Source organism: Jaculus jaculus, chromosome 6 (assembly GCF_020740685.1).
Source record: "Jaculus jaculus isolate mJacJac1 chromosome 6, mJacJac1.mat.Y.cur, whole genome shotgun sequence".
Taxonomy (NCBI): domain Eukaryota; kingdom Metazoa; phylum Chordata; class Mammalia; order Rodentia; family Dipodidae; genus Jaculus; species Jaculus jaculus.
Window position 1 is genome coordinate 44,701,611 of NC_059107.1, and position 26,932 is coordinate 44,728,542.

The 26,932-nt window shown below is 44.5% G+C and overlaps 1 protein-coding gene across 1 annotated transcript in view; it reads left to right on the top strand.

Annotated features, from left to right (window-relative positions):
- Polr1a (RNA polymerase I subunit A) overlaps positions 1 to 26,932 on the top strand; it is a 76,136-nt gene that overhangs the window by 19,830 nt on the left and 29,374 nt on the right. Inside the window, exons 10-18 of the mRNA XM_045153252.1 lie at positions 2,316 to 2,486; positions 2,592 to 2,714; positions 6,000 to 6,230; positions 13,137 to 13,391; positions 18,511 to 18,702; positions 21,951 to 22,100; positions 24,218 to 24,401; positions 26,581 to 26,663; positions 26,771 to 26,929. Of these exons, the coding sequence (XP_045009187.1) occupies positions 2,316 to 2,486; positions 2,592 to 2,714; positions 6,000 to 6,230; positions 13,137 to 13,391; positions 18,511 to 18,702; positions 21,951 to 22,100; positions 24,218 to 24,401; positions 26,581 to 26,663; positions 26,771 to 26,929 (1,548 nt within the window). The remainder of the gene's footprint in view (positions 1 to 2,315; positions 2,487 to 2,591; positions 2,715 to 5,999; positions 6,231 to 13,136; positions 13,392 to 18,510; positions 18,703 to 21,950; positions 22,101 to 24,217; positions 24,402 to 26,580; positions 26,664 to 26,770; positions 26,930 to 26,932) is intronic.

Below are 26,932 nucleotides of genomic sequence, written 5' to 3' on the forward strand. Positions count from 1 at the left end.
AAAAAAAAATCCCCCAGGTGACAATATTAGAATTCAAGATACATAACTGTGTTTTGAGCTCATTAAGGTTTCCAGCCTTGGATTTATGAAGGCATTGTAGAATGGTGATTTCTTAGTATATGATTGTCCTCACTGACATTTCCTGAGCCCTTTGAGGTGCTAGCCCCTATTTTTTAGCAGGTATAGATATGAATTGGATATTCAAAGCTTGCTGAGGTTACTACCAGCCCTAAAATGAACTCTGGATGTAACTAGAAATGGCTCTTTCCAGCATTAAGTAGACAGGCTTCTCAGACTCAGTGCCAGTTGTGAGATGGTCTCCTTCTCAGCCAAGTCCGTCACCAGGTGGCGCCACTGTCTCCTGGACACTTAGACTTTGAATACCCTCCTGGTCCTTCCTAGAGTTCTCTCTGATTCTGCTGTGTTTCTGATTAGTCACTGTAGGTGTGCTTTTACCAGATGCTTAGCAGAAGTGAGTGCTGACCTCTTCAGGGCCTAGTCCTGTTTGGATAACCAAACCAAATCCAGTGACCAGGACTGAGAATTTTATTTTCTTATCCCCTGAAAGTAGGGGGAAGCCTTTGTCAAGAATAAAGAGGCTTTAGGCTGGAGAGATGGCTCAGTTGTTAAAGACACTTGCAATGCCTGATGGCCTAGACTTGATTCCCCAATACCCACACAAAACTAGATGCACAGAGTGGCACATGCATCTGGATTTCATTTGCAGTGGCAAGAAATCCTGGCACACCATACTCACTTTGTCTCTCTGCCTCTTTTTGTCTGTCTCTCTCAAGACCCAGGCGTAGTGGCTAACACTTTTAATCCCAGCACTCAGGCAGAGGCAGGAGGATTACTATGAGTTCAAGGCTACCCTGAGACTACAGAGTGAATTCCAGGTCAGCCTGGACTACAGTGAGACTCTACCTTGGAAAATAAAAAGAGTAAGGCTTTGTATCTATAGAAGCAAACATCATCCTCTCTGATCCCTACTTCAGTTTCTGTCTAGTTAACTGGACATACTCTTACGTTTTCCTGCTTGTACCCATCAAAATATTCCCATGACAGAGCTCTCTGGGAGATTTTCCAGGAACTGGGGATATTCCACTGAGACAAAGTCTCACTCGTTTCACCAGTAATCATGTGTCCCTGAACCAGCAAATGCTGAAAGCAGTGAGTTAGGCCAGCAGGGACCTTGTGATCATGAAGCTGATGAAGGGGTCAGAATGTAGCTTGCCTCCAAGGAACTAAAGGTGAGTTCTATATTTCTTCAGGTTGAGGACAAACCCTATTTGTCACTAATGCGTCCTCATAATGTTCTCTCATCTATTGGATCTTCACCCCTCTCACCTCCTCCACCCTTGACACAGATGGGTTGACTTTCTCATTTGACCATGCTGGAAGACATGCAACAGGATATCTCCTAGGTCTTAGGCAGCCAGATGGGGCCAGTAAGCAGTCATGCCGTGTCAGTAGATGGTGCTCTAAGGCAGCTTAAGGCCTTGGTTATTCCTCTCCATTACTTAGACAGATAGAAGGAGAAAAGGAGGAGACTCAGGCAGAAAATTGTTAAACACTGATTAAATACTCAGGCTTGGGGGTCAACCAGTAACTTGATGTATTTGACTTACAATACTACACAACAGAGATTTTTCCTTTACAGCAGTTATCCCACCTGCATTTTTATTAATACATTGAGTAAAGTTTTTCTGTATATAAATAAAGCTGAAATTCCACATGAGACATGGCTGCCTGGCAGGATAGCAGAGCTTCACCCTAGACATAAAGTATTTCGCAGTCACTTTAAGATAGGAACCTGTTTACACATTTTCATGTTTTCTAACTTCGTTCTATTTTAAGATAGGACCTTGCTGTGTAGCCTGTGCTGGCTTTGAACTCAAGGTTTGCATGCTTCAGCCTTTCAAGTGCTACAATGACAGAAATCCAATGTGCTAATAAATTTTGACTTCAAGCCAAGCATGCAGGCATATACTTTTAATCCCAGCACTCATGCGGAAGTTTTACAGTCGACATGAGTTCGAGGCCAGCCTGGGACTACAGAGTGAATTCCAGATCAGCCTGGACTAGAGTGAGGCTCTAACTGGAAGGGAAAAAAAAAAAAGCCAGTTTGGGGCAAGCTGATACATATGTGATGGGGCTAATGCTTCATTGAAACATATTAACAAGATTGGCATATTAGCACTGTTGCTGTCAGCTTCAAGGCAAACTCCAGAACTTTTTTGTCAGAAAGAACTTTTTTGGGACAGAAAGAAGAAATTTTTTTCCCAGTCATCCCTTTTGTGGTTTTACCTTTCCAGGAAAAAGACTCTTCAGTTGTTATGGACCGATCATTTCTAAGTATGCTTCCAGGCCAGTCTCTCACAGACAGACTGTACAATATTTGGATTCGTCTTCAGAGCCATGTCAATATTGTGTTTGATAGTGAGATGGACAAATTAATGCTGGAAAAGTACCCTGGCATTAGACAGGTAAGCAGTAAATTGGATTCCCATCGTTGGCTGAAAAGGGTGAGAAAAGTGATAAGCATAATTAAATTATTTAATGTCTTGTATTGACTTTTTGCTCCATTACAGATCCTAGAGAAAAAGGAAGGCCTGTTCCGAAAGCACATGATGGGAAAGCGAGTTGACTATGCAGCCCGTTCCGTCATCTGTCCAGACATGTACATTAATACCAACGAAATTGGCATCCCCATGGTGTGTGTTTTGGGAGGGGCTCATTCTGCTATAGGTGGGTGGCATATGAACAAGTCACAGTGGGCAGGGTCCAGTGTGTCCTGTAGATGATCGTGGCTCCAGTGGTAAAGCTTCTGCTTCTTCCTCCTGTGGAGGACGAGCCTATGGGGAAGGAACTTGAGGCTGCTGTAAACTGTCCACTTGCCGGTACTACCTGGCAGTCTCCAGAAGGTCATTCCAAATGCGTCCCCTGTATGTACTCCTGCCAAAGTTGTCCTAGACTTAAAACCTTACTTATCCAGTTGAGTACAAGACAGGAATGGAAACGCAAAAGGGAGGTTCAGGTTTATTAACAATGTGTGCCCTTGGGGACTTGGCAGAGAAGCATAGTGCATGCCATCCATCCCTCCAGTTCCCTCTGGGGTAAGTGGCTTGCCTATTCACCCATTAGTGTTCCCCTGGCGAGCTAGCTTCCTTTGCTCACTTCCTTGCAGCTTGAGACGTGCTCATTAGCAGCAGCCCTTCAGTGGACTCCCTCTGTAATGGGCCTTGAGGTCAATGATGGGAAGATAGTTTAATTCCCTCTGTGGAGAGTTTCATTTCCTCCCATGCCACCTCCTGCCTCCCTTGGTGCTGATAATGAGGACAGCTGAAGTGTTCTGATTCTCAGACACACCTAGGCATCCTGGGCCCAGGAGATGGGCAAAGAAGGCTCTATTTTATACTCACTGTTTCCCAAGTGCATTGGTCTTTTCACAAAAGCAGGGCCATGGGCCTGGAGAGATGGCTTAGCAGATAAGGCGTTTGACTGCAAAGCCTAAGGACTCAGGTTCAATTCCCCAGTACCCACATAAGACAAATACACAACAGGGCACATGTGTCTGGAGTATGTTTGCAGTGACTGGAGGCCCTGGCATGTCCATTCTCTGTATCTGCCGTCCTCCCTCTTCCCCCCCCAACTTGGCTCACTCTCTCAATAAATAAATAAAAGTTAGAAAAAAATATATCAGCGTCATGTAGCAAGGAGAGGCATTATGAAAGCCAGTTGTGATCTGAGCCATGTCTGAAGCCCTGGATGGAGAGACTTGGGTTATATATTCAATATCTTCTCTGGATGGAGGATAGGAGCCACCCTGCTGACCTTGATGGTGGTGCCTAGAATGTTCTCAAACTTCAGGAGACCTTTAATGCGTCCTCACTTTCTGCCATGAAAGGATTTCTAAGCTCTTTTCTTGGATTTGGTTTTATTTAATAGTGACTTGTCACCTAAAGAAAGATTCTGATTTTTCCTCTTTGCTTGCCTCTACCCTTGGTCGGTCTTTCTTTCTTTATTTTAAGAAAATAAATTTAAAAAGAGGCAGATGGAGAAACAGAAAATGGATGCATCTGGCTCTTTGTGGGTAGTAGAGAATCAAACCTGAATCTTTTTTTTTTTTTTTTTTTTTTTTTTTTGGTTTTGGTTTTTCGAGGTAGGGTCTCACTCTGGTCCAGGCTGACCTGGAATTAACTGTCATCTCAGGGTGGCCTTGAACTCAAGGCGATCCTCCTACCTCTGCCTCCCGAGTGCTGGGATTAAAGGCATACGCCACCACGCCCAGCTTTCAAACCTGAATCTTTAGGCTTTATAGGCAGGCGCCTTAACTGCCATCTCTCCGGCCCTGCCCTGGTCTTTGAGCCATGAAGACCTAGAAATTATACTCCTAGTATGGCTAGAAAGAGGAGAGTGGGTAAAACTGATTCTTGTCCCATTCCGCCTTGCCCAGTGCTGCCTTCATTATAGCACTGATGAGAGGTGTTAGAGGAGCAAGGAGGAGAGATAAGATGGGAATGAGCGGGGTGTAGTGGTGCATGCCTTTAGCCTTTAATCCCAGCACTTGCGAGGCAGAGGTAGGAGAATCACTGTGAATTTGAGGCCCCCCTGACATTACATAGTGCATTCCAGATCAGCCTGGGCTAGAGTGAGACCCTTCCTCGGAAAAAGAAAGAAAAAATAAAAAAAGATGGGAATGAGCTTGAGATCTGTCTGGGAGCAACAGACTGCAGCGCACTGCCTCCTACACAAAGGAGAGCAGGAGAGGGGAACATAGGGTGGCCAAGGAAGGCCGCACATGAAGTGCTCCTGCACAGAGACCTGGAAAGTTAGACAGGCTTCTTTGTGTGGCATTTCCCAGGGACTTTGAAGTATCAACTGATAAATTATCAAATAAAAACCAGTAGCTCAACACTGGGACTATAGCTGAGTTGGTGAAGTGCTTGCCATGCAAGTTTGAGAACCTGAGTTAGATCCTAGAACCCCCTGTAAAAATCCCAGGAGTGGTGGTCCATGCTTTTAAACTCCTCTGTCCTGCCACTACCTTGCCCCTGGTTTTGAAGGTAGGGACAGTTGCTGGAGCAGTAGACGGATGGATCCTTGGGGCTTCCTGGCGAGCTAATCTAGTCCCATTGGCAAGCTTTAGGTCAATGAAAGACCATGTTTAAAAAAGATGAGTGACATTCCTGAAGATGACACCCATACATGTACACATTTTTAAAAGATAAGTGGCTCAGAAGAGAATGCAGCGTTTGGTTTGGTTTGCTTATTTGAACAGGTTACAGACCTAGTGTTAAGGGAATACATTGCATTTCCTCAAGTATCATTGCAAGCCCGCTTCATCTCTAGTACCACCTTTTGATGTCATCTCTGAGCTTAAGGGAAATGTTATGTCTGCTAGGGTGGGAAAAGGTATGTTACTTGAAGGGATTCATTTGCCACGTGTCTTAAGTAAGTGTCCCATACTGTTTTCCCTTCTTTGGAGACTTACGTAGCTGGCAAATGGAAAAAGTTAAGTTTCACTATGGGTTAAAAAACTAGTGCAGGGCTGGAAAGATGGCTTAGCAGTTAAGACACTTGCCTGCTAAGGACCCAGGTTCAATTCTCCAGTTCCCATGTAAGCCAGATGCATCAGGTGATGTGCGTGTCTAGAGTTTGTTTGCAATAGTTGGAGGCCCTAGAGCACCCATTCTCGCTTTCTCTCGCTCTCAAATAAGTAAAATATTTTTTTTTTTAAAGCCTAATGTATAAACTGTAACACTTCAGTTGTTTCTTCAGAGTGACTGCTAGAAGAATAAGTCCAGTTTGTTCTCTTAAGGAAGAAAGTTAGGCACAGCTGTAACCGCCAAGAAGATAAGCAGATGGGGCTTTACTTGCAGAAGGGACTTCGCAGCTCAGTAGACAGCCGTTGCATCATAGGGAAAATCAGGCAGTCACTTGAGTTGAGTTGCAATTTGCATTCCTGTGACCTTTATCTGCCTGCCCTGAATTTCTAGGTATTTGCCACAAAACTGACCTACCCTCAGCCAGTTACTCCCTGGAACGTCCAGGAACTGAGGCAAGCAGTCATCAATGGCCCCAATGTACACCCAGGAGCCTCCATGGTCATCAATGAGGATGGCAGTCGCACAGCCCTGAGCACCGTGGACATTACCCAGCGAGAAGCTGTGGCCAAACAGCTTTTGACACCAGCCACAGGGGCTCCAAAGCCCCAAGGGACAAAAATTGTAAGTAGTGGATGGGTTTGGTTGGAGCTCCCAGCTCTTATCTGGCTTCCTCATGCCATCTTTGAGTAAAACTGCTCAAAGGGTAGTAACTGAAACTTAAGAGAAATGCAATTTATGACCCTTACATTTCATACCAAATTAGCATCTCTAAGAATGGGGCTCCAGTGTCTTGGTTTTGGGGGGAGGGGGTATATGTGGGGTATGGAGTGTGGTAAGTGTGTAGTAGAGGCGTGTGTATACACTCATGCAGAGGCAGGAGAAGAAAGGTGTGTCCTCTATTGCTCTTCAACGTTTTTTCCTTGGGATGAACGTGGAGCTGCTGTTTTCAGTCAGACTGGCTGACCAGTGAGCCAGAAACTCATGTTTGTCCACCTCCCACAGGACTGGCGTTGCAGGTATGTATATCCAGTCCCAGATTTTTGCATGGGTGCTAGGGCTTGAACTGAGACCCTATAAGGTCTTCATGCTTGGGTGGCCAGCACTGAGCCATCTCCCAGTCCTCAGGTATTCAGCTATCTTTATTTATATATTTGAAAGAGAGAGAGAGAGAGAGAGAATGGGTGCGCCAGGGCCTTTAGCCATTGTAAATGAACTCCAAACACATGCGCCACCTTGTGCCTCTGGCTTACATGGGTACTGGAGAACTGAACCTGGGTCCTTAGGCTTTGCAGGCAAGTGTCTTAACTGCTAAGCCATCTCTCCAGTACTACTCAGGTTTCTTTTTTTTTTAATATATATAATTTATTTTTTATTAACAACTTCCATGATTGTAAACAATGTCCCATGGTAATGCCCTCCCTCCCCCCACTTTCCCTGTTGAAACTCCACTCTCCATCATATCCCCTCCCCTTCTCAATCAGTTTCTCTTTTATTTTGATGTCATAATCTTTTCCTCCTATTATGATGGTCTTGTATAGGTAGTGTCATGCACTGTAAGGTCATGGATATCCAGGCCATTTTGTGTCTGGAGGAGCACGTTGTAAGGAGTCCTACCCTTCCTTTGGCTCTTACATTCTTTCCACCACCTCTTCTGCAATGGACCCTGAACCTTGGAAGGTGTAATAGAGATATTACACTGAGCACTCACTCCTCTGTCATTTCTTCTCAGCACCATGATGCCTTCTGAGTCATCCTAAGGTCACTGCCATCTGAAAAGAGATTCAGGTTTCTTTTTAACAGGCTATCTAGGGATTCTTCTCTGTGCTAAAGCTTAAGAACTTCTCTACAAGAAGGAAATGTGTGATGCCAGTAATAACTAATAAATCAGTAGGTTTTAAACCAATGTTTCAGTTTAAGGCTGTGTTATGAGGGTTTTTTAGGTTCCACTGGAAAGAATGTGTGATTGATTAGCAGTGTTACAAACTTTATTTTCTATATATGATACTTCTGTATATGATAATATACACATGTGCTTCTAATTTTTCAGTTTTGAAGGCTTTGGTTAATGTGGTAAATTAAGCTAAGGGTAAGCCTCGGCACTAGGGAAAGTGACTGGAAAGGAGAGACTAATATCTAGTAAGGATTAACTACAGGTTAGGTGAGAAGCGTAAAGGTTTGCAGAAAGGTCATTTTTGCTATGAGGGTATTAACCTCTGCCTCTTCCCCTGGGACTTGTAAAGGAGGAGGAAGTGGCCAGTAGAACTAGCTCATTCCCCAGCCCAGCCTTTGGCCCTAGGCCTTACCTCTGGAAACTCTGACCCGGGCACTGGGGCACACTAATTTTCACCACAGTATTTATTTAGAGACAAGAGAAAAGAAAGGTCTTGGGTTTTGGTTGGCAAGGGGAACACCCTGTGCTCTCTGGGCTTCTGTTTGGATTGGCCGGTGCCTGCCAGACTGGCCTGCATGCTTTCCCAGCTTTAGTGAGTTTGCTTATGCTGGAGGACATTGAGAATTTACTAAGCCCAGCCTGAGTTTTTGAGCCTGGGCCACAGGGCTGGTCAGCTTTTCTCTTGAGAGACTAAAGAAAGAAAACCCCAGGCTCTGTGACGCAGTCAGCAGCTGGTGTCTAGGAAGATGCTCATGGGAATCCTCAGAGTTCAGGTCTCCTTGGAAACAGTGGCTTAAGTCCCATACATAGGAAGTGACAAGACACTCCATGACCTAGGTGTTTTTAGGACTTCACCTTTTGTGGTTTTGCTCCCAGCTTTTCCATGCTAGAGAGAACCTTCAGCAGAGCTGATGAGGAATACGGGCAAGTGGAACAAAACATCCTTCTTAACCTCGCCCATCTCCTTAACCAGCTTGCCAGTGTGCAGCCTCATAAATGTATGTGGACAGCCGCTGAGGATACTAGATTTGGATATGGCTGTTGTCCTCTCAAACCTGTTATCAGCTATGACTCAAAAAATTGGGGGTGGCCTGCTGAGGGGAGGCACCTTCAGAATGCCTTGATGTGGTTGTCCTTTAAGTTGGTTATGTAGGGACCCTAGTAGTTAATATAAGACTGGGAAAGGCTTAATGAGCCTTGTAAAGTTAGCTTTGTGGAGAGATGTTCTGCCTGAAAGAAATGCCAGACTTTGGTGTTGTAGAGGGGAAAAAGTGAACAGTGGCTGTCTTCAAAAGGTAAATTACTAGGCTGGAGAGATGGCTTAGCAGTGAAAGTGCTTCCCTGTAAAGCCAAAGGACCCAGGTTCAATTCCCCAGGACTTACGTAAAGCCAGAGCCCCAAGGTGGCGCATGCATCTGGAATTCCTTTGCAGTGGCTAGAGGCCCTAGTACGCCCATTCTCGCTCGATCTCTACCACTTTCTCTTTCTCTGTGTCTGAAATAAACAAAATATATTATTTCATTTCTAAAAATTTATTTGTGACGTAGAGTGGAGAGAGAATTGTCATGCCAGGGCCTCTAGCTACTGCAAATGAACTCTAGACAATTGTGCCACCTTGTGCATTTGGATTACATGGGACCTAGCAAATTGAACCTGGATTCTTAGGCTTCACAGGTAAGTGCCTTAACCACTAAGTCATCTCTCCAGCCCTAAAATATTTTCTTTAAAGTTACTTGTGTGTTTTTTTTTCAAACTTTTATTAATAACATCCATGATTATAAAAAATATCCTATGGTAATACCCTCCCTCCCCCCACTTTCCCCTTTGAAACTCCACTCTCCATCATATCCCTTCCTCTTCTCAATCAGTCGCTCTTTTAATTTTGATGTCATGATCTTTTCCTCCTCTTATGATGGTCTTGTGTAGGTAGTGTCAGGCACTGTGAGGTCATGGATATCAAGGCCATTTTGTGTCTGGGGGGAGCACATTGTAAGGAGTCCTACCCTTCCTTTGGCTCTTACATCCTTTCCACCTCCTCTTCTGCAATAAACCCTGAACCTTGGAAGGTGTGATAGAGATACTGCAGTACTGAGCACTCCAGTTTGGTGGTGGTGGTGGTGGTTTAAATTTTAGATAGAGTTGACCTGTCAGGGCCTTAGCCACTACAATCCAACTCCAGATGCTTGCGCCGCCTAGTGGGCATGTGCAACCTTGGGCTTGTGTCACCTTTGTGTGTCTGGCTAATGTGGGATTTGGAGAGTAGAACATGGATCCTTAGGCTTCACACACAAGCACCTTAACCACTAAGCCATCTCTGTAGCCCTTCTTGTGGTTTTTTCCAAATTCTCTTTTAAAGTTTATATCTGCTGGTTTTCCCCTGTAATGAACATACCACTTGTACAGATTTCTTGCTTGCCTTAAAAACAGTTGAGCATCTAGAGGTCCTTTGACAACATAGCAAGACTATGTTGAAAATTTTTTTTTAATATTTTATGATTTATTTGAAAGTACAGAGAGAATGGGTACACAGGGCCTCCTGCCACTGCAAACAAGCTCCAGATGCACTTGCTACTTTGTGCATCTGTCTTTAAGTAGGTACAGGGGTAATGGACCCAGGCCCACAGGCTTTGCAAGCAGTGCCCTTAACTGCTCTGCTGTCTGCTCAACCCTTGTTTTTGTTTTTAAAGAGTACGTGATTGTTTCAATATGAATGAACAGTACTAAGGTCTATAAAGATTAAATGTTGATGTGTGCCTTTCTACATGTTCCTTCGAGAATATGCCCAAGTCCATATGTAGTAGAGCTTAATGTGGACACAAGCACCTTTTCAACATGCATATGCAAAGTTGGGTTGAATTTTTAAATCGCTGCAGCTTATCTCCTTATCTGCTACTATTTTTTTTATTGTTGTTTATTTTTTCCTGATGTTATATTTTTGCCATCACATCCAGATTAGTATAGATTTAACCTAGCCTTTTCATCATTGCATAACATTTTATAGTGTAGATACAGTGCAATTTATTGTCACCTCTGGATAGTCAAATTATTTCTACCTTCTTTGCTAGTCAACAGTACTGCATAAACATGTATTCATGTAACCTTGCATTGGAATTTATTCTTCCAAAAAGGCAAAAAGAGGGCTGGAGAGATGGCTTAGCGGTTAAGCACTTGCCTGTGAAGCCTAAGGACCCCGGTTCCAGGCTTGATTCCCCAGGACCCACGTTAGCCAGATGCACAAGGGGGTGCACACGTCTGAAGTTCATTTGCAGTGGCTGGATGCCCTGGGCGCCCATTCTCTCTCTAACTGCCTCTTTCTCTGTCTCTCTCAAATAAATAAATAAAAATAATTTTTAAAGGCAAAAAGAAATGTATTTCAGAAGCTAATAGTTGTTTCCAAACTGTTTTCCAAAAGATTATGGCAGTTTTTGGATTATCAAAGTGCAAGAAATGTATTCAAGGGGCACTAAATTAAGAACCAAGGGCTGGAGGGATGGCTTGGCAGTTAAGGCACTTGCTTGCAAGGCCAAAGGACCCAGGTTCAATTTCCTTAGGAGCCACATAAGCCAGATGCACAAAGTGGTACATGCTTTTTCTGGAGTTCGTTTGCAGTGGTTGGAGGCCCTGGCAAGCCCATTCCCTCTCCCTTCCTCTTTCTCTGTCAAATAAATAAATACATAAAAATATTTTTTTAAATATTTTTTGTTCATTTTTTATTTATTTATTTGAGAGTGACAGACAGAGACAAAGACAGGGAGAGGGAGAAGGAGAGAGAATGGGCGCGCCAGGGCTTCCAGCCTCTGCAAACGAACTCCAGACACGTGCGCCCCCTTGTCCATCTGGCTAACATGGGACCTGGGGAACCGAGCCTCAAACCGGGGTCCTTAGGCTTCACAGGCAAGCGCTTAACTGCTAAGCCATCTCTCCAGCCCCATAAAAATATTTTTTAAAAATTAGGAATCAAGTCTGTCTGCCAATCCTGGCTGTGTCATGTGAAGTTGGGCTTCTAAACTATGGAATTCATGTTTAGAGTAGCGTACTCACATGTGACCATTATGTGGGATTTGAGAGGTCTGCCAAGTTCTTTTCAGAACCAGGGATTTTATGGTTACATTCAAAAGTTCAGCATTCAGAAATTATTGCCGTCAGATAAGCATTGCTGGTAGAAACCACCTGATCAAGAGCAGCTTGTGGGAAAAAAAGGTTTATTTTGGCTTACAGGCTCGAGGGGAAGTTCCACTGTGGCAGGGGGAAATGTTGGCATGAGCAGAGGGTGGGCATCACCCCCTGGCCAACATAAGGTGGACAATAGCAGCAGGAGAGTGTGCCAAACACTGGCATGAGGAACTGGCTATAACACCCATAAGCCCGCCCCCAACAATACACCGCCTCCTGGAGGTGTTAATTCCCAAATCTCCATCAGCTGGGAACCTAACAGTCAGAACACCTAAGTTTATGGGGGACAGCTGAATCAAACCACCACAGAAATTTTATCTGTTTCTTTGTTACGATTAATTCTTGGGGCTGGGGAGATGGCTCAGTCAATAAAGTGCAAGTGTGAGGACCTGAGTTCAGATTGCCAGGACCCACGCAAATGTCAGGCATGTGCCTGTAATCCCAGTGCTGATAAAATGGAAAAGGGATCCCTAGCTGGCTAGCTAAGCTGCTGGCACTGTTGGTCATTCTCAGTGAATGAGCTGGGGAAGCCATTAAGATGGCATCCACCTCTAAAGCGAATGTGGTGGTTTGAATAGATGGCCCCCAATATATTCAGTTCTTTATTGTTTGTAGTTTGCATCTGCTGGCTACCTGGCTGGAGGCAGTGTCACTGGGTGATATTAAGGTGTGGTGGCAATCTAAAGATATGCAAAGTGTGCCTAGCTGGAGTTCCTGAAGTGTGCTCTGGCTTTTGACCTTTAGGCTTGTACTTCTCTCTGTCTGCTTGGGCCTGTGAAGGCAGACCAGCTTCTTCTGCCATTATGGACCTTCCCCTGGTCTGAAAGTTCATCTCAGTGAACCTGAAGCTGTCTGCTACAGTCACTCTCAGTGAATGTGCTGGGGAAGCCATTAAGATGACATCCACCTCTAACCTAGGCACACTCACACAAAGAAGATAAATTCTCAGGAAGCCTCAGCTCTAGGAAGGCTGTGTGTGGTAGCTTGAATAGATGTCCCGCAGTACATTCAGGTGTTTACTAAAGCTTCTTGGATTTCCACCTGCTTGGAGAAGGTGTAACTGGGTGGATCTTGGGATCCAACCCTAAGTGTTCATTATTGGGGGGCAGATCAGAATTCCAATCTAGAGATCAGCACAGTGCTTGAGTTCTGCTTAGGGTTCCTGGAGTGTGCTTGCCTATGGTGGTGGTTGCTTTTCTCTGTGTGGGCCTGTGAGAGGGGGCAAACTTCTTCTCTCATTATGAAACTTCCCAAAGATCTATAAGCTTCAATAAATCCCTTCCTCTCATAACTTCTAACTGGTTTGGAAGTTTATCCCAGCAACTGAAGCTGTCTACTGCACAGTGCATCCCTGAAGAAGGCATCTGTTATAGGTACAGACCTGTGGCCTTGCCTGTTTCTTATACCTCTGAGCCCAGAGCCAAAACATGAGCACCCACCTGCTCTTCATTCTGTGTCCCCAGGTGTGCCGGCACGTGAAGAATGGGGACATTCTCCTACTGAACCGACAGCCCACCCTGCATAGACCCTCCATCCAGGCCCACCAGGCCCGCATTCTACCTGAAGAGAAAGTCCTACGGCTCCACTATGCCAACTGCAAAGCCTACAACGCTGACTTTGATGGAGATGAAATGAACGCCCACTTCCCTCAGAGTGAGTTGGGCCGAGCCGAAGCCTATGTCCTGGCCTGCACTGATCAGCAGTATCTTGTTCCCAAGGTAAGCTTGACCTTGAGGTTCTTGTGTGCTCGTCACCAGCATGACTTGGCATTTTGAACCTGGGCCCTCATTGGTGAGCAGCTCCAGGACATGAACTTGCAGAACAGAAGGTCCTAGTTTCTTAAGAGAAGTGGGGGTTTCAACTCTTTAAGTTTTAAAGGTAGGGAAAAGTTTTTGTCTTGACACGTAAAAGTTAGGAGTCGTGGTGGCACACACCTTTAATGCCAGCACTTAGGAAGCTGAGGTAGGAGGATTGCTGTGAGTTCTAGGCCAGCTTGAGACTAATTTCATGTCAGCCTGGGCTAGAGCAGGACCCTACCTTGGAAGAAAAAAAAAGAAGAAAAATCAAAACTGCCTTCACAGAGTCAAATTTTTAGCTCTTGCTATATGTATTTGGATTCTACAACGCATTTGCTCCTGGCAAGCATCTGCTGTCAAAAGGCACAGACCTATAGAAGAGTGTGATCCTTGGCGTTCAGATGAGATCCTCTTGCAGCCCATGCGTCTCTTCTTTGAAACCTTTCTCCCTCAAGGTCAGTCTTCATAGACAACATCATGTGGTCAGAGCTGCCCAAATAGACACGTGGGAAGGATATAACTTCCTCCCGCCACACCTGGCAAGCTGACTTGCTCCTGTAAGTGGTAGGGGCCCAAGTCACTGTGTGCTTGTGAGAGGGACAGAGCAAGAAAGGAGAAAGGGTGGAGTAGGTCCCAGCCTCCAAGCCTCCCCTTAACCTTCACCACCTGTCCAAGTTCTGCAGCCTTTTCAAGTGTAAGCCATCTATCTATATCAGTGATTGACAGGTTCATGTGGACTGTGGTAGAATCTGAAAGGACTAGGAGTAGTAGTGTCAAACCGCAGGTTCCATTTACCAGGCACGTTTTCAGTGCCAAACACTGTGAAAGCACTCGGGAGGTTTCTTATTTCACACTGCCCACAGTCCTTAGAGGTATATGCTATTAGTGTCCACATTTCAGACTCGAAGAATACAACTTGCCCAAGGTCAGGGAACTCCCAGATCCTTGTGGGGTGGGTTCTGTACAGAGCTGTGTACCCAGGGAGTGCTGGGGTCACTGGAAGATAGCAAACACCCTCTGCTCTTTACAACTTCTTTCCCTTGGCTCTCTGCCACCCAGGGAGTCACGTAGACAGCCACAAGCCCAGGGTCCCAGCCACTGTTTCTACCAGATACGGCTTCCTGTGGGAGGCAGATTGAGTTTAACTTGACCTTCTCTGTCCATCTTAGTGGGCTGTTGACAACAGAAAGGGCCCATAGCCCCTTTCCCCCTTCCCACTTTTAGTCTATCAGAAAACTTGGAAATCAGGAAAAATAATTTTGTTAATGTGAAAGTTGACTTTTATCTTTAGATTTAGATCGGTGTACTCCAGGGAAGCCTGAAATTCACTCTGTAACCCAGGCTTTCCTTGAGCTCACAGCAATCCCAGCAAATCCCTGGGATTAGAGAGGCATGTGCCACCACTTGTTCTGTTTGTTGTTTTTGTTTTTGAGTCAAGGTCTCACTGTGTAGCCCTGGCTTGCATTGAACTCACCTTACATCAGTCCCCCTGCTTCTGCAGGGCGTTGGGATTACAGACATGAGCCACTATCCCCATCAACATTTTCTCAACATCCTTAGGATGTTGGTGCTATTTTCAGATGAAGAAACATCAAGAGTGAGTTGCAGCCATTTGAGGAGGCCAAGACTCAAACCCAACACCTTTAGACTTCCAAGCCTGTGTGCTCAGCTGTGAGTTCTTAGCCCTTGACTCCATTTGACAGCTGGAACTGGGTGGTGGCATATGCCAGGGACATGGCCATGGCACTGTTCCAGCCCTCTCACTGCAGAGGAAGAGTCCCTTTTCATCAGAGGAGACACTGCAGAAAACAGCCAAGATGACCTCTGGTCATTAGCTGTAGGGAGTTGAGGTACACTGAATTCCTTAGACTGATAAATATTCTATTACTCATTTTGAATGAATAAGGTGCAAACCAGCAAGAGGCTTCATGTTTATGATTTGTCCTGCAAGAACTGGCTCTTTAAGTTCACATAGGCCTTAGCAAAATTTAAGGAAAACAGAAGTAAATGAGTTAATCTTTTCAGTACTGGAGATAAAATTTAGTACCTTATCCCTGCTATACAAGTATTCTATCACTGAGCTACATCTTAAAAAGAAAAAAGGCTTGGGGATAGCCTGAAAGGTCTGTTTACTTGCAATCAGTTGGTCTTGTCAAAAGTAAAGTGAAGGGGCTGGAGAGATGGCTTAGCAGTTAAGCGTTTGCCTGTGAAGCCTAAGGACCCTGGTTTGAGGCTCGATTCCCCAGGAACCATGTAAGCCAGATGCACAAGGGGGCGCACGCATCTGGAGTTCGTTTGCAGTGGCTGGAGGCCCTGGGATGCCCATTCTCTTCCCCTCTCTCTCCCTCCCTCCCTCCTGCCCCTCCCCTCCCCCCCCCCCCCCGCCGCCTCTTTCTCTGTCTGTCACTCTCAAATAAATAAAAAATTTAAAAACTTAAAAAAGATCACACCTGAGGTTTTCCTCTGGTCTCTACACACAAGCACACACACTCACTCATACACGTGTGTGTGTGTATAAAAAAAAAGTAAAGTGAAGCTTCTGATTCTGATAAATGTTATTTAGTCTCTAGTATAAGCGCCAAGAGAAGGAATCCTTATTTTTATTAATGGTTATAACTATGCAACATTTTGTTGGTGAGAAAGTCCTAAGACGACTAAGAATTGTTGATTAAACTGAGGAAACTCGCTGCTTTTGTGTTGTGGTCCTGAAGATTAAATTTTTGTTTCATTTTTTTGTTCCTCTTCTGAGGATTGAACCCTAGTCTTTCATAGGCTACATACACTTGGTATACCTTACTCCCCTTTGTGTTCATTGATTCTTCTGTGTTTCTAAGTTTTCTTGCTTACCCAGTCATAATGTCAGATCAAAGTATACTTTGTTAAGATGGGACTGGAGAGATGGCTTAATGGTTAACACACTTGTCTGCAAAGCCAAAGGACCTAGGTTCAATTCTCCAGGACCCACATAAGCCAGATTCACAAGCACACATGCATCTGGAGTTCGTTTGCAGGGCTGAAGGTCCCGTTGTGCCTGTTCTCTCTCAAATAAATAAAATAAATTTGTGTGTGTGTGTGTGTGTGTGTGTGTGTGTATGTATATACACATGCATACATATGATGAATGGGGCTTTAGCTATTTTCCAAGGAACCAATTGATCTTTTCATTTATCTGTTTCTTTAAAATTAATTTTTCAGCCTTCTGTTTATTGTGCTTATTGAGGGCCAGTTCTTTGTGGAAAGTTCTTTGAGCCATACTTGAGCCATTCCTTACTTAGCTAGAAAATTCAGTACATAAAGTACCCCATTTTCTTAGCATCCTGACCAACGACATTAATTTCAATACTTTTGCTGTCGTTTAAACAGAGCAGGATAGCCAGCTTTGCATTCCCATTGTTCTTTCTAACCCGAAACAGGATTTAGGAAATTCAGAATTATATGTAGACTCTTGGTAGTTGCTTTAATCAGCATTTCTCCGTAGAATTTATGATTATTGTGTGGAAAGCAATTTAGCTCTGTAAGAAATTTTCTAGTCATCAAAGAGCTTGGATAAAGAGAGGAGATGAGGCACTGGATATATCACATAACATGTAATTATGGTCTTTAGGGAAGGAAACAAAGCGAAAAATCCATAATTTCTGTCCCCCAAGAGAGTGGGGTGAATCAGAGATGTAATGCTAGTGGATTTTTTTCCCCTGAGCAAAACAAGGCCATCTTTGGAACAAGATTTATGTTAATAGCGCAGAGCCTTCATAAGAAGTCTCCTTCTAATCTCGCCTTACATCTATAACACCTTTTCAGCTCCTCTGTAATAATTATACTCATTTTCATAGAGCCCATTATCATGGTGTTTAGAGACCATCTGATAAGACTCCCTTTTAGCCTTTGAATTAGTACATGTGTTAAATTCCCAGTGCTTCTCCATGCAGCATTTTGAATTCCTCTACCCTTACCTATGAAGCATGGTCATAATACTGGTTGGCATTTAACAATCAAATGATAATGGTCTTATTTAGATCTCCACCCAGGATTATCTTAACTTCCTAGAAACATGAAAAAGTTTGCTACTTCTTACAGACTGTGAGCATAGCTATTTTGACTATTATGTCTGTGTTGCCATGAACACAAACCTGACAAATAAGGTCCAAGAGACTAGGGATCACAAAGGCTGTGAAAGTGTCAAATGAAATGAATGTGCCCACCAAATCTGGAATTTTTATAAAAGCCCATGTTTTGGCATCTGGTAAGTAGCATTGTTTGTTCAGTGCCTACCCTGAACCACATGCTGTGTTCTGAAGAATACTAATAATGGACACGCTTCACTTATATAGTCACGTTCAGCAAGGCCTTATCATGTCCAGGAACCTATGCATGAACCCCTGGCTTCCTGCTGCTCATCTCAAGTCACCCCTAAAGTCCTAGCTGCACTGTTGCTGTTCCTGACCACCTCTCCCCAAGACTTTATTATAACCCATACTGTAATATCTCCCATGGCATTTAGCACCTTTTGTGATCATGTATTCCTCCCATATTCGTTTACAGTCTGCCTTTTCCTGGAGCAGGCTTGATGGTCTGCCTAATGCCTAAGCGTACAATAGGCTCTTAATAAATATTTGTTAAATGGATAAGTGATTTCCTGAAGAAGCAGGCCAGAGATGTGTGAAAAAATACTAAAGCATAAAACCAGAATACAAAAACAAGAACACCACTAAAAACAGCCACACCAGACTTACATATAAATGCCAAAAACCTGCCGGGTAATTAGAACCAGATGGGATTAAGTAGAGAAGGCGTAGGGAACTGGTTGAGCAGTTTTGCTATAGGATAGTGAGCAGCTGACAGAAATTGAAGGCAGCAGTGATCCTTGTTCATGTGATTGTGAGACTGATCATTTCTAACTGAGTGTCATGTGAGGATGCAGGGGAGGGACAGTACAGGCCTATGTGGGAGAACTCTTGCTTAAAGGTGGTTTCCAAGCAGATAATTAGGAATTAGAGTTTGACTGAAGATTTATCTTTGATTTCCTGTCTGTTTTGGTTTGTAGGATGGCCAGCCATTGGCAGGATTGATCCAAGATCACATGGTTTCAGGTGCAAACATGACTATTCGGGGTTGCTTTTTCACCCGGGAACAGTATATGGAGCTGGTGTACCGAGGACTCACCGACAAAGTGGGGCGAGTGAAGATCTTCCCTCCTGCCATTCTGAAGCCCTTTCCACTGTGGACAGGAAAACAGGTGATTGGGAGAAAACCGCCAGCTTATTTTTTAAAATGAAACAGGCCACACTCATAGACAGGTTTTGTTCTCAAGAGGGTGCAGGCCACCAGACAGAATAATGGCTAATCAAAAAATAGTCTCACTTTCCCTGTGTCCCCAGGTCTATAAAAGCTCAAGGGATGCTCCATTAAGAGCAGGTTGCGTGGTTTCTGTCTGTCGCTTGTAACTTAAACCTGTTGTCTTCTTAATTCACAAATCGGGGTAATAGACAGTGGTGCTATGGCTGTACTTGTTGGGAAATACCACATGCTTTGCTGAGTGCACTGATCTGATTTAATCTTACAACCAACCTGTGAGCATCTCTCTCTAGTAGATGGTGCTTCTGCTTAGAGATAGTAGATTACATTCCCAAAGCTGTAAGGAACAGGACTGGAATTCAGACCCATGATTTTCTAACTCCCAGTGTAATCAAATAGTGAAATGTAATAAAACATGTTCTACTGTCTGGACCTCAAAGTTCAGTCTTCAAGGTCAAGGTCTAGATGGCTATGTGCGTCTTGGTTCTTCGTCTGTAAAACAAAAGTAGATTCCGGTTGATCTCTGCTGTCTTCCCCAGCTCTACAGTTGGTTTTAAGTCTGTGAAGTTGGAACTTGACTGGTCTTTAATTGTTAAAAGGTTTATCCCAGGATCATTGGCTTGGTATTCAGTTGTCAATGTTTATACTAGGATCATTGGTTTTATATACTATTTTATTAGTATTACTGATGCTATAACAAAGCACATGGGGAAATAACTTAAGGGACAAAGGTTTTATTTGGCTCAAGATATCAAAGGTTTTAGACCATGGCCACTTATCTCTGTTCCTTCTGGATCTGTACATGGTGAGGCAGAAGGTCATAGTGGGGAGCATGTGGTTGATCAAAGTGATGTAATTCATTGTAGACAGGTGACAGAAAGAAAGATAGAAGCTGGGTGCGGTGGCACACGCCTTTAATCCCAGCACGAGGCAGAAGTAGGAGGATCAGCTGTGAAGTCAAGGCCACCCTGAGACTACATAGTGAATTCCAGGTCAGCCTGGACCAGAGAGAAACCCTACCTCAAAAAACTCAAAAAGATAGATAGATAGAAAAGGGTTAGGGATAAGATAGGCCTTTCAGAGAGATGCTGTAGTGCATTCTCCAACCAGACCTCGCCTCCAGATAGCCCGCTCACTGTGAACTCTCAGTTGATCAGCACATTAATGAAGCGAGCAGCTTCGTGGTCCATGTGCCTCTTGGTAGCCCCACCAGCTAGAGACCAGGCTTTGAACACACAACCTTTTGAAAGGGGCGTTTGCTGCCTGCATTGATTACAGGCATGTACCCCTGTGTCATGCTATTTTTGGCATTTGTTGTAGTCAGCTCCACATGGCTAGGATGAATATCCAACCCAGACATAGCTTATGGGAGGAAGGAATTTATTTTCCATTTATGAACCAGAAAATACAGCCCCTCCAGACACTAATGTGCCTTGTTTTGGCATAATAGTCCAAAGTGACAAACACTTTCTTTCCCACTCAGGCTAAGCCCTTTTACCTTTCCTATCCCTCTGCCTAAAATATGTGACCCAGTCTCTGCAGGACTGTCTTCTTTACCACTACCTGGCTCTTTGCCATTTACTTTAAATCCCGGAGTTCTCTTTCCTTGCTCCATTTTCTTCCTACTGGTCTCCTTTGGAATAAAGGCTTCAAGAAGGACAGAGCTTTGCTCCCTTCTCATCTTCTACTCACAGTAAACACTCGATATATAATCCTGGAATGAGTAAGTCTTTCCAGAAGTCTGAAGGAGCAATGCTAAAGCAAAGATTAGAATGTGTCCCACAGCATGTGATGAGAAAGAAGGTAAAGGAATTAGCACTGGTACTTCCCAACTCCCAGGGTATCACTCTGCAACCTCTTTCTCGGTTGACTGCCTCGGCCCCTCCTGCAGGACACTCCTTGGTAGGAAAGTGCTCAGTTCTTAGTCTTGATGTCCTTGCCTTCCTTGAAAGCCAAAGCTGGTATGCGTGGGTAATGATTATCATCTATTTTGAGGTGGTCTGAAAGTGAGCAGAGGATGCCTCTGAGGAGAGTGTTTGAACTGTCCACTTTAGTCAGTGCTGGCATTGTGTCAATGGGCCCACTTCCAGCAGATGGCAGTGCTTCAAGTCTTACCATCTCTCTCCATCTTGTTAACTTTTTGTGGGACTTTTGTTGTTATTGTTTGTTTTTCTTTAGTTTTTTTGAGGTAGGTTTTCACTCTAGTCCAGGCTGACCTGGAGTATTCACTCTGTATTCTCAGGATGGCCTCGAACTCATGGTGATCCTCCTACCTCTGCCTCCCAAGTGCTGGGATTAAAGGTGTGCACCATCATGCCCAGCTTCTTTTTTTTTTTTTTTTTTTATTTGAGAGAGAGAGATACAGAAATAGGCAGGGAGAGAGAGAAAATGGGTGCGCCAGGGCCTCCATCCTGTAAACAAACTCCAGATGCATGTGCCCCCTTGCACATATGGCTTACTAGGTTCTGGGGAATCGAACTGAGGTCCTTTGGCTTTGCAGGCAAATTCCTTAACTGCTAAGCCATCTCTTCAGCCCTTGTTTCTTGATTTTTGACTCCATAGCAATTTGCTTTTTTCCTCTCCTTCTTTGACCTATTCAGAAACTTTTAATTCAATTCTAGGAAATTGTTCATTTAAGATGAAGTACTTTAGGGTATAAAAATCCCAGTGAAAGGGCTGCGGACATGGCTCAGCAATTACAGTGCTTGACATTTAAGTGTGAGTGCCTGGCAAGGGCAGAGACCACTTCCTTAGAACCCAGGTGAACAACTGGGTGTGTCACGTGCACACATAGAACCCTTGTGGAGGGGAAAGAATAGCTGGGGTTGATGATGGTGGGGAGGCTGGATGGCAGCTCTGTTGAGGGAGAGAGACCCCATCTCAAGGAGCTGTGGTTGGACACCTAACATCTTCTCTGGTTGCTGCATAACTCACAGTGTAGGCATCTGCACACAGATGTGTACAAACAAGTACAAAGTTAGAATCCCAGTGGTGTTCTTATTGATGTGTTTTGCTCCACTTATAAGTCATCTAAGTAGAAACTGAGAATAGGCTTGTCTTATGGAGGTGTGCTTCTTTGTCTTACTGTACCTGAGAACATCGGAAATTGTGTCATGGGTCAAGCGGTCCTCAAAAGGAGATTGTCTACTGCTCTTTTATCCATTCATTTGTCTTTTTCTCTCTCTCTAGGTTGTGTCAACCCTGCTCATAAACATAATCCCAGAGGACCACGTCCCACTGAATTTATCAGGAAAAGCGAAAATCAGTGGGAAGGCCTGGGTGAAGGAAACTCCACGGTCTGTTCCTGGCTTTAACCCTGACTCTATGTGCGAGTCCCAGGTAGGCCTGCCCAGCTGTGCGGGTCGGAGACCTCTGTCCCTGGGTGTAGGTAGATTGATTTAAATCAAATTCAGAAACTTGTGCCTTGCCCCAGAAGCAATTGTACTCATGTGTTGTCCACTTTTGTTCTCAATGTAGTCAGGTGGTCTCTGCTTCCTGGCCCTCAGTATGTCAGTATAAAATTCCCACTGGGGTTAGGAAATGACTCATGGATGAAGCACTTGCCACACAAGCATGAGTTTCTGGGTTCAGATCCCTAATACTCACATAAAAGGTATAATAGCTCACCTCAGGCTAGAGAGATGGCTTAGCAGTTAAAGCACTTGCCTGCAAAGCCAAAGAACCCAGATTCGATTTACCAGGACCCATGTAAGCCAGATGCATAAGGTGACACATGAATCTGGAGTTAATTTACAGTGGCTGAAGGCCCTGGCACACCCATTCTCTCTTCTCTCTCTCTCCTTCTTTCCCTCTCACATTAATAAATATTTTTTTAATATTTTATTTATTTATTTGAGAGAGCGGAAGGAGCAGATAGAGAAAATGGGCACGTCAGGGCCTCCAGCCACTGCAAACAAACTTTAGACACATCAGCACCCTTGTGCATCTGGCTTACAGGGGTTCTGGGGAATCGAACCAGGGTCCTTTGACTTTGTAGGTAAACGCCTTAACCGCCCAGGCCTCAGTTTTTTTGTTTGTTTGTTGGGTTTTTTTGTTGTTGTTGTTTTGTTTTTAAGAGGTAGGGTCTCACTCTAGTCCAGACTGACCTGGAATTCACTCTGTATTCTCATGGTGGCCTCAAATTCACAACATTCCTCCTACCTCTGCCTCTGAAGTGCTGGGATTAAAGGTGTGCACCACCACGCCCAGCTTCTTCTTTTTTTTCTTCTTTTTTTTTTTTTTTTTTTTTTTTTTTTTTTTGGTTTTTCAAGGTAGAGTCTCACTCTGGCCCAGGCTGACCTGGAATTCACTATGCAGTCTCAGGGTGGCCTTGAACTCACAGCGATCCTCCTACCTCTGCCTCCTGAGTGCTGGGATTAAAGGTGTGCGCCACCACACCCGGCTCAAATATTTTTTAAAAGTAGCTCACCTGTAATCCCTATGTGCCTGCCAGGGAGGAAGGAGACCCAAAGACAGAATCACCCAAAAGCTTGCTGTCCAGCTAGCTTGACAGATGCATTGGGGACCAACTAGAGATCCTGCCTCAAACAAGGTGGAAAGTAAAAACTAACTGCCTCTCACTTCGCATGCATGCATAACAAATGCGTGTGCATATACACACGTAAACACACCAGAAAACTTATCACAAAGCTTGAAGATGTAGAGCCCATGTTTTTCCTCAAGACTTATAAGTGGTTCGAGGTAACTGGATTGCTGTGAGGCTCCAGAACCTCAGCTCCAGGCATAGGATGGACAAGGGCACTCACTCCTGGGTGTTTTGCTGCTCTGAGAGAATAGTCCCCAGGGAAAATTTCTGTGTGTTTTGATATGAGTGAGCATCTCCAAGGCTGCAGCTACATCCCCAGCCCTAGGGGGTAATAACAGATGATTGGTTCAGACTTGGAATTGCCATTTTTATTTCTCTGTATAGACCATTGCTTAATTTATGCAATTACAAACTATCGGTCTGGGAAGATTGCTCACTGGTTAAGGGTGCTTGCTCTGTAAACCTGTTTACCAGAGTTCCGTTTCCTGACACGGCATAATGCCAGACATGCCATGGCACATACACGTCTATAATCCGAATGCATCTACGCTACGTAATGAGAAGCAGAGTCAGAAGAGTCCCAGTGCTGTGGGCCAGCTGGTCTGAGCTTCCACAGCCAACAGGAGAAAGCAGGACCCTGTCTCAAACAAGGTGAAAGTAGAGACCAATACCCCGACTACCACACACATGTGCTGTAGAATGCAGACACACATCTGCAAACTTAAAAATAAAAACTTAACCTGAATGTGTACATCGCCTTTATTTAAAACATACATTAGGTTCCTATATTCTCTACCTCTTTCCCTAAAGAGTTTGAGGGCAAGTCACGTTAGAAGGTTAATACTCAAGTGCAGTGGCTCTTCCAGGATATGTCACTGCAGTCTGGCATTGGTGACTCTTCTCTGCACAGGTGATCATCAGAGAAGGAGAACTCCTCTGTGGAGTACTGGACAAGGCACACTATGGGAGCTCTGCCTATGGCCTGGTTCACTGCTGCTACGAGATCTATGGGGGTGAGACCAGTGGCAGGGTGCTTACCTGCCTGGCACGACTCTTCACCGCCTACCTGCAGCTCTACAGAGGGTTCACCTTGGGTGAGTGCCAGGCTCCTGACCTCTGGCTATGCTGACCTTCAGGGGAATAACTAGGCCCCCTCGACGTGTGTTTGGCTTCACTTTCTTTCAGTGTTGTCCATCTGATCTATAAGACACTTTCCTTCCACCCCCTCCGTCTCTATTCCCATCTTGACTTTTTTTTTCAGTAACTTGATTCACTGACAATATTTGTACATGTATATGATGTATTTTCATCATTTTTATCTCCCACTACTTTCTCTTGTTCCCCCCTCCTCCTGCTGAACCCCTTTTTGTCCAAATAATCTTTTTATTTTGATGTGTTTTTCTTGTGATCCACTGAATTAGTCAGGGCTGCTTGCATGAGTATATGCAGGAAATTATTTACCAGAACCACAGTCAACTTACCATTTATCAGTGGCAACCACTGAAGAAAACATCTTCTCTTCCCTAAGCAACCCTTAACTGCCAGTAACTCCTCAGGAAGGGGTGTGGGCCCCCTGAGTTCTTCCATCATCCATGATGGAATGGTGGTGACCCAATCTTATGCAGCCAGTTGTTTATTAGTTTTGTTTGCTTGCTTTAGACAGGGTCATATGTGGTCCAGGTTGGCCCCAAATTGGCTGTGTAGCCAAGAATGACCTTGAACTTTGGATCCTGTTGCCTCAGCCTCCCAAGTGCTGTGATTTCAGGCATGTACCACTATGCCTATTAAAAATATTTATTTAGGGCTGGAGAGATGGCGTAGCAGTTAAGTGCTTGCCTGTGAAGCCTAAGGACCCCGGTTCGAGGCTCAGTTCCCCAGGTCCCACGTTAGCCAGATGCACAAGGGGGCGCACGCGTCTGGAGTTCGTCTGCAATGGCTGGTAGCCCTGGCGTGCCCATTCTCTCTCTCGCTCTCTATCTGCCCCTTTCTCTGTCTGTCACTCTCAAATAAATCAATAAAAATCTTTAAAAAAAAAATTTATTTATTTACTTATTTACATACTTACATGTGTGTTTGAGCAAGGCAAGGTTTTTTGCCACTGCAGATGAACATTAAATGTTTCCATCACTTGCATCTGACTTTTATGTGGGTTGCTGTGGAACTGAACCCAGGACAGCAAGCTTTCTCCATCTTGACTTTCTTGACCCTACCCTGTACGACATAGGAAGGCCAAACATACCCATGCTTGCAGATCTGCTTAGCGCACAACAAGAGAGGGATTGCCCAAGTACAGAGAGGATCCAGATACCACAGGTTGAGAGAGAAACAAGGTCAAGCTGAAAGTAGGGCTCCAGAGGATGGCGGACTAGCGAAGTTGACCTCTAGCCCTGTTTAGGCAGAGGTCATCATAGTTACAGGGGTTCCCTGGTGTGGTTAAAACGTCCTTGCAAAGGAAGGGAATATTTCTTTTCTTTTGTTTTATTTTGTTTTGTTTTTGGAGGTAGGGTCTCGCTCTAACCTGGCTTACCTGGAATTATAAGTCCCTTCTGTTCACACATGACCTCCTTAGTCTCTAGGCCATTATGTTGGGAACTCCAGATGTCTGCCCCTCCTTTTGAATAGAACTGTCATGTGTTGCCTTCCCACTTAGATCTTGGCTGAGGGACTCTTGAATCTCTTATAGCATTCATAGATAGAAGCAAAGCATAGTTGGGTAACTTGAAAGAACATATTATTGCTCAAGGTGAGCAATTCTTTATTTCTTTGAGCCAGAAGAACAGGCTTACGTGAAGGGACTCGGGCCTGTCAGTTTTTTGAGGCAGCCTCGATGAAACTGTAGGCATGGGTCCTCTGTCCCAGTCTCAACATGGCTATGCATGCACACACAGTAGCATATGTGATGCTGCTGCCATACTCATTGTCTCCTTTCCCTAAATAAAGCTTTCCCCCCAAAACCTCTTCGTCTTTAGCCCTTTCATCCCACATAGATTTATCGGGTAAGGCCACTATAGCTCCTAGTTGAAAGCACAAGTTTGCAACTGGCACCTAGGCTTACTTTCTACCTGTGTATCTGTGGGTAAGAACCTCAGTTTTGAACCTTTTTGTAAAATGGGGATTATAATGTTTGAAAGCCTCTGATAAGCGCTTAATGTTAATATCACCATCAGGATTCCACTGGTTCCTGTTTCTATGACACCTCTGGACCTGGAAATCATCATCAAGTGGTGAGATGTCAGGCCTGGACCCTGCTGAGCTTATCTGTTCTCTTTACAGGTGTAGAAGACATTTTGGTTAAACCGAATGCAGATGTCAAGAGATGGCGCATCATTGAAGAATCTACCCAGTGTGGGTCCAGGGTAAGTTGGGGCTGGGAGGCTGTTGAGGGATCATGAGTCCTACAGAAGGAAAGCCACACTCCTCTGCTTTGGCTGTGGCCTCTGACATATTCCTTTCCTCATTTTAGGCTGTAAGAGCTGCATTAAACCTGCCAGAAGCCACATCATGTGATGAGATTCAGGGGAAGTGGCAGGATGCCCATCTGGGCAAGGACCAAAGGGATTTTAACATGATTGATATGAAGTTCAAGGAGGAAGTGAACCATTATAGCAATGAGATTAACAAGGTT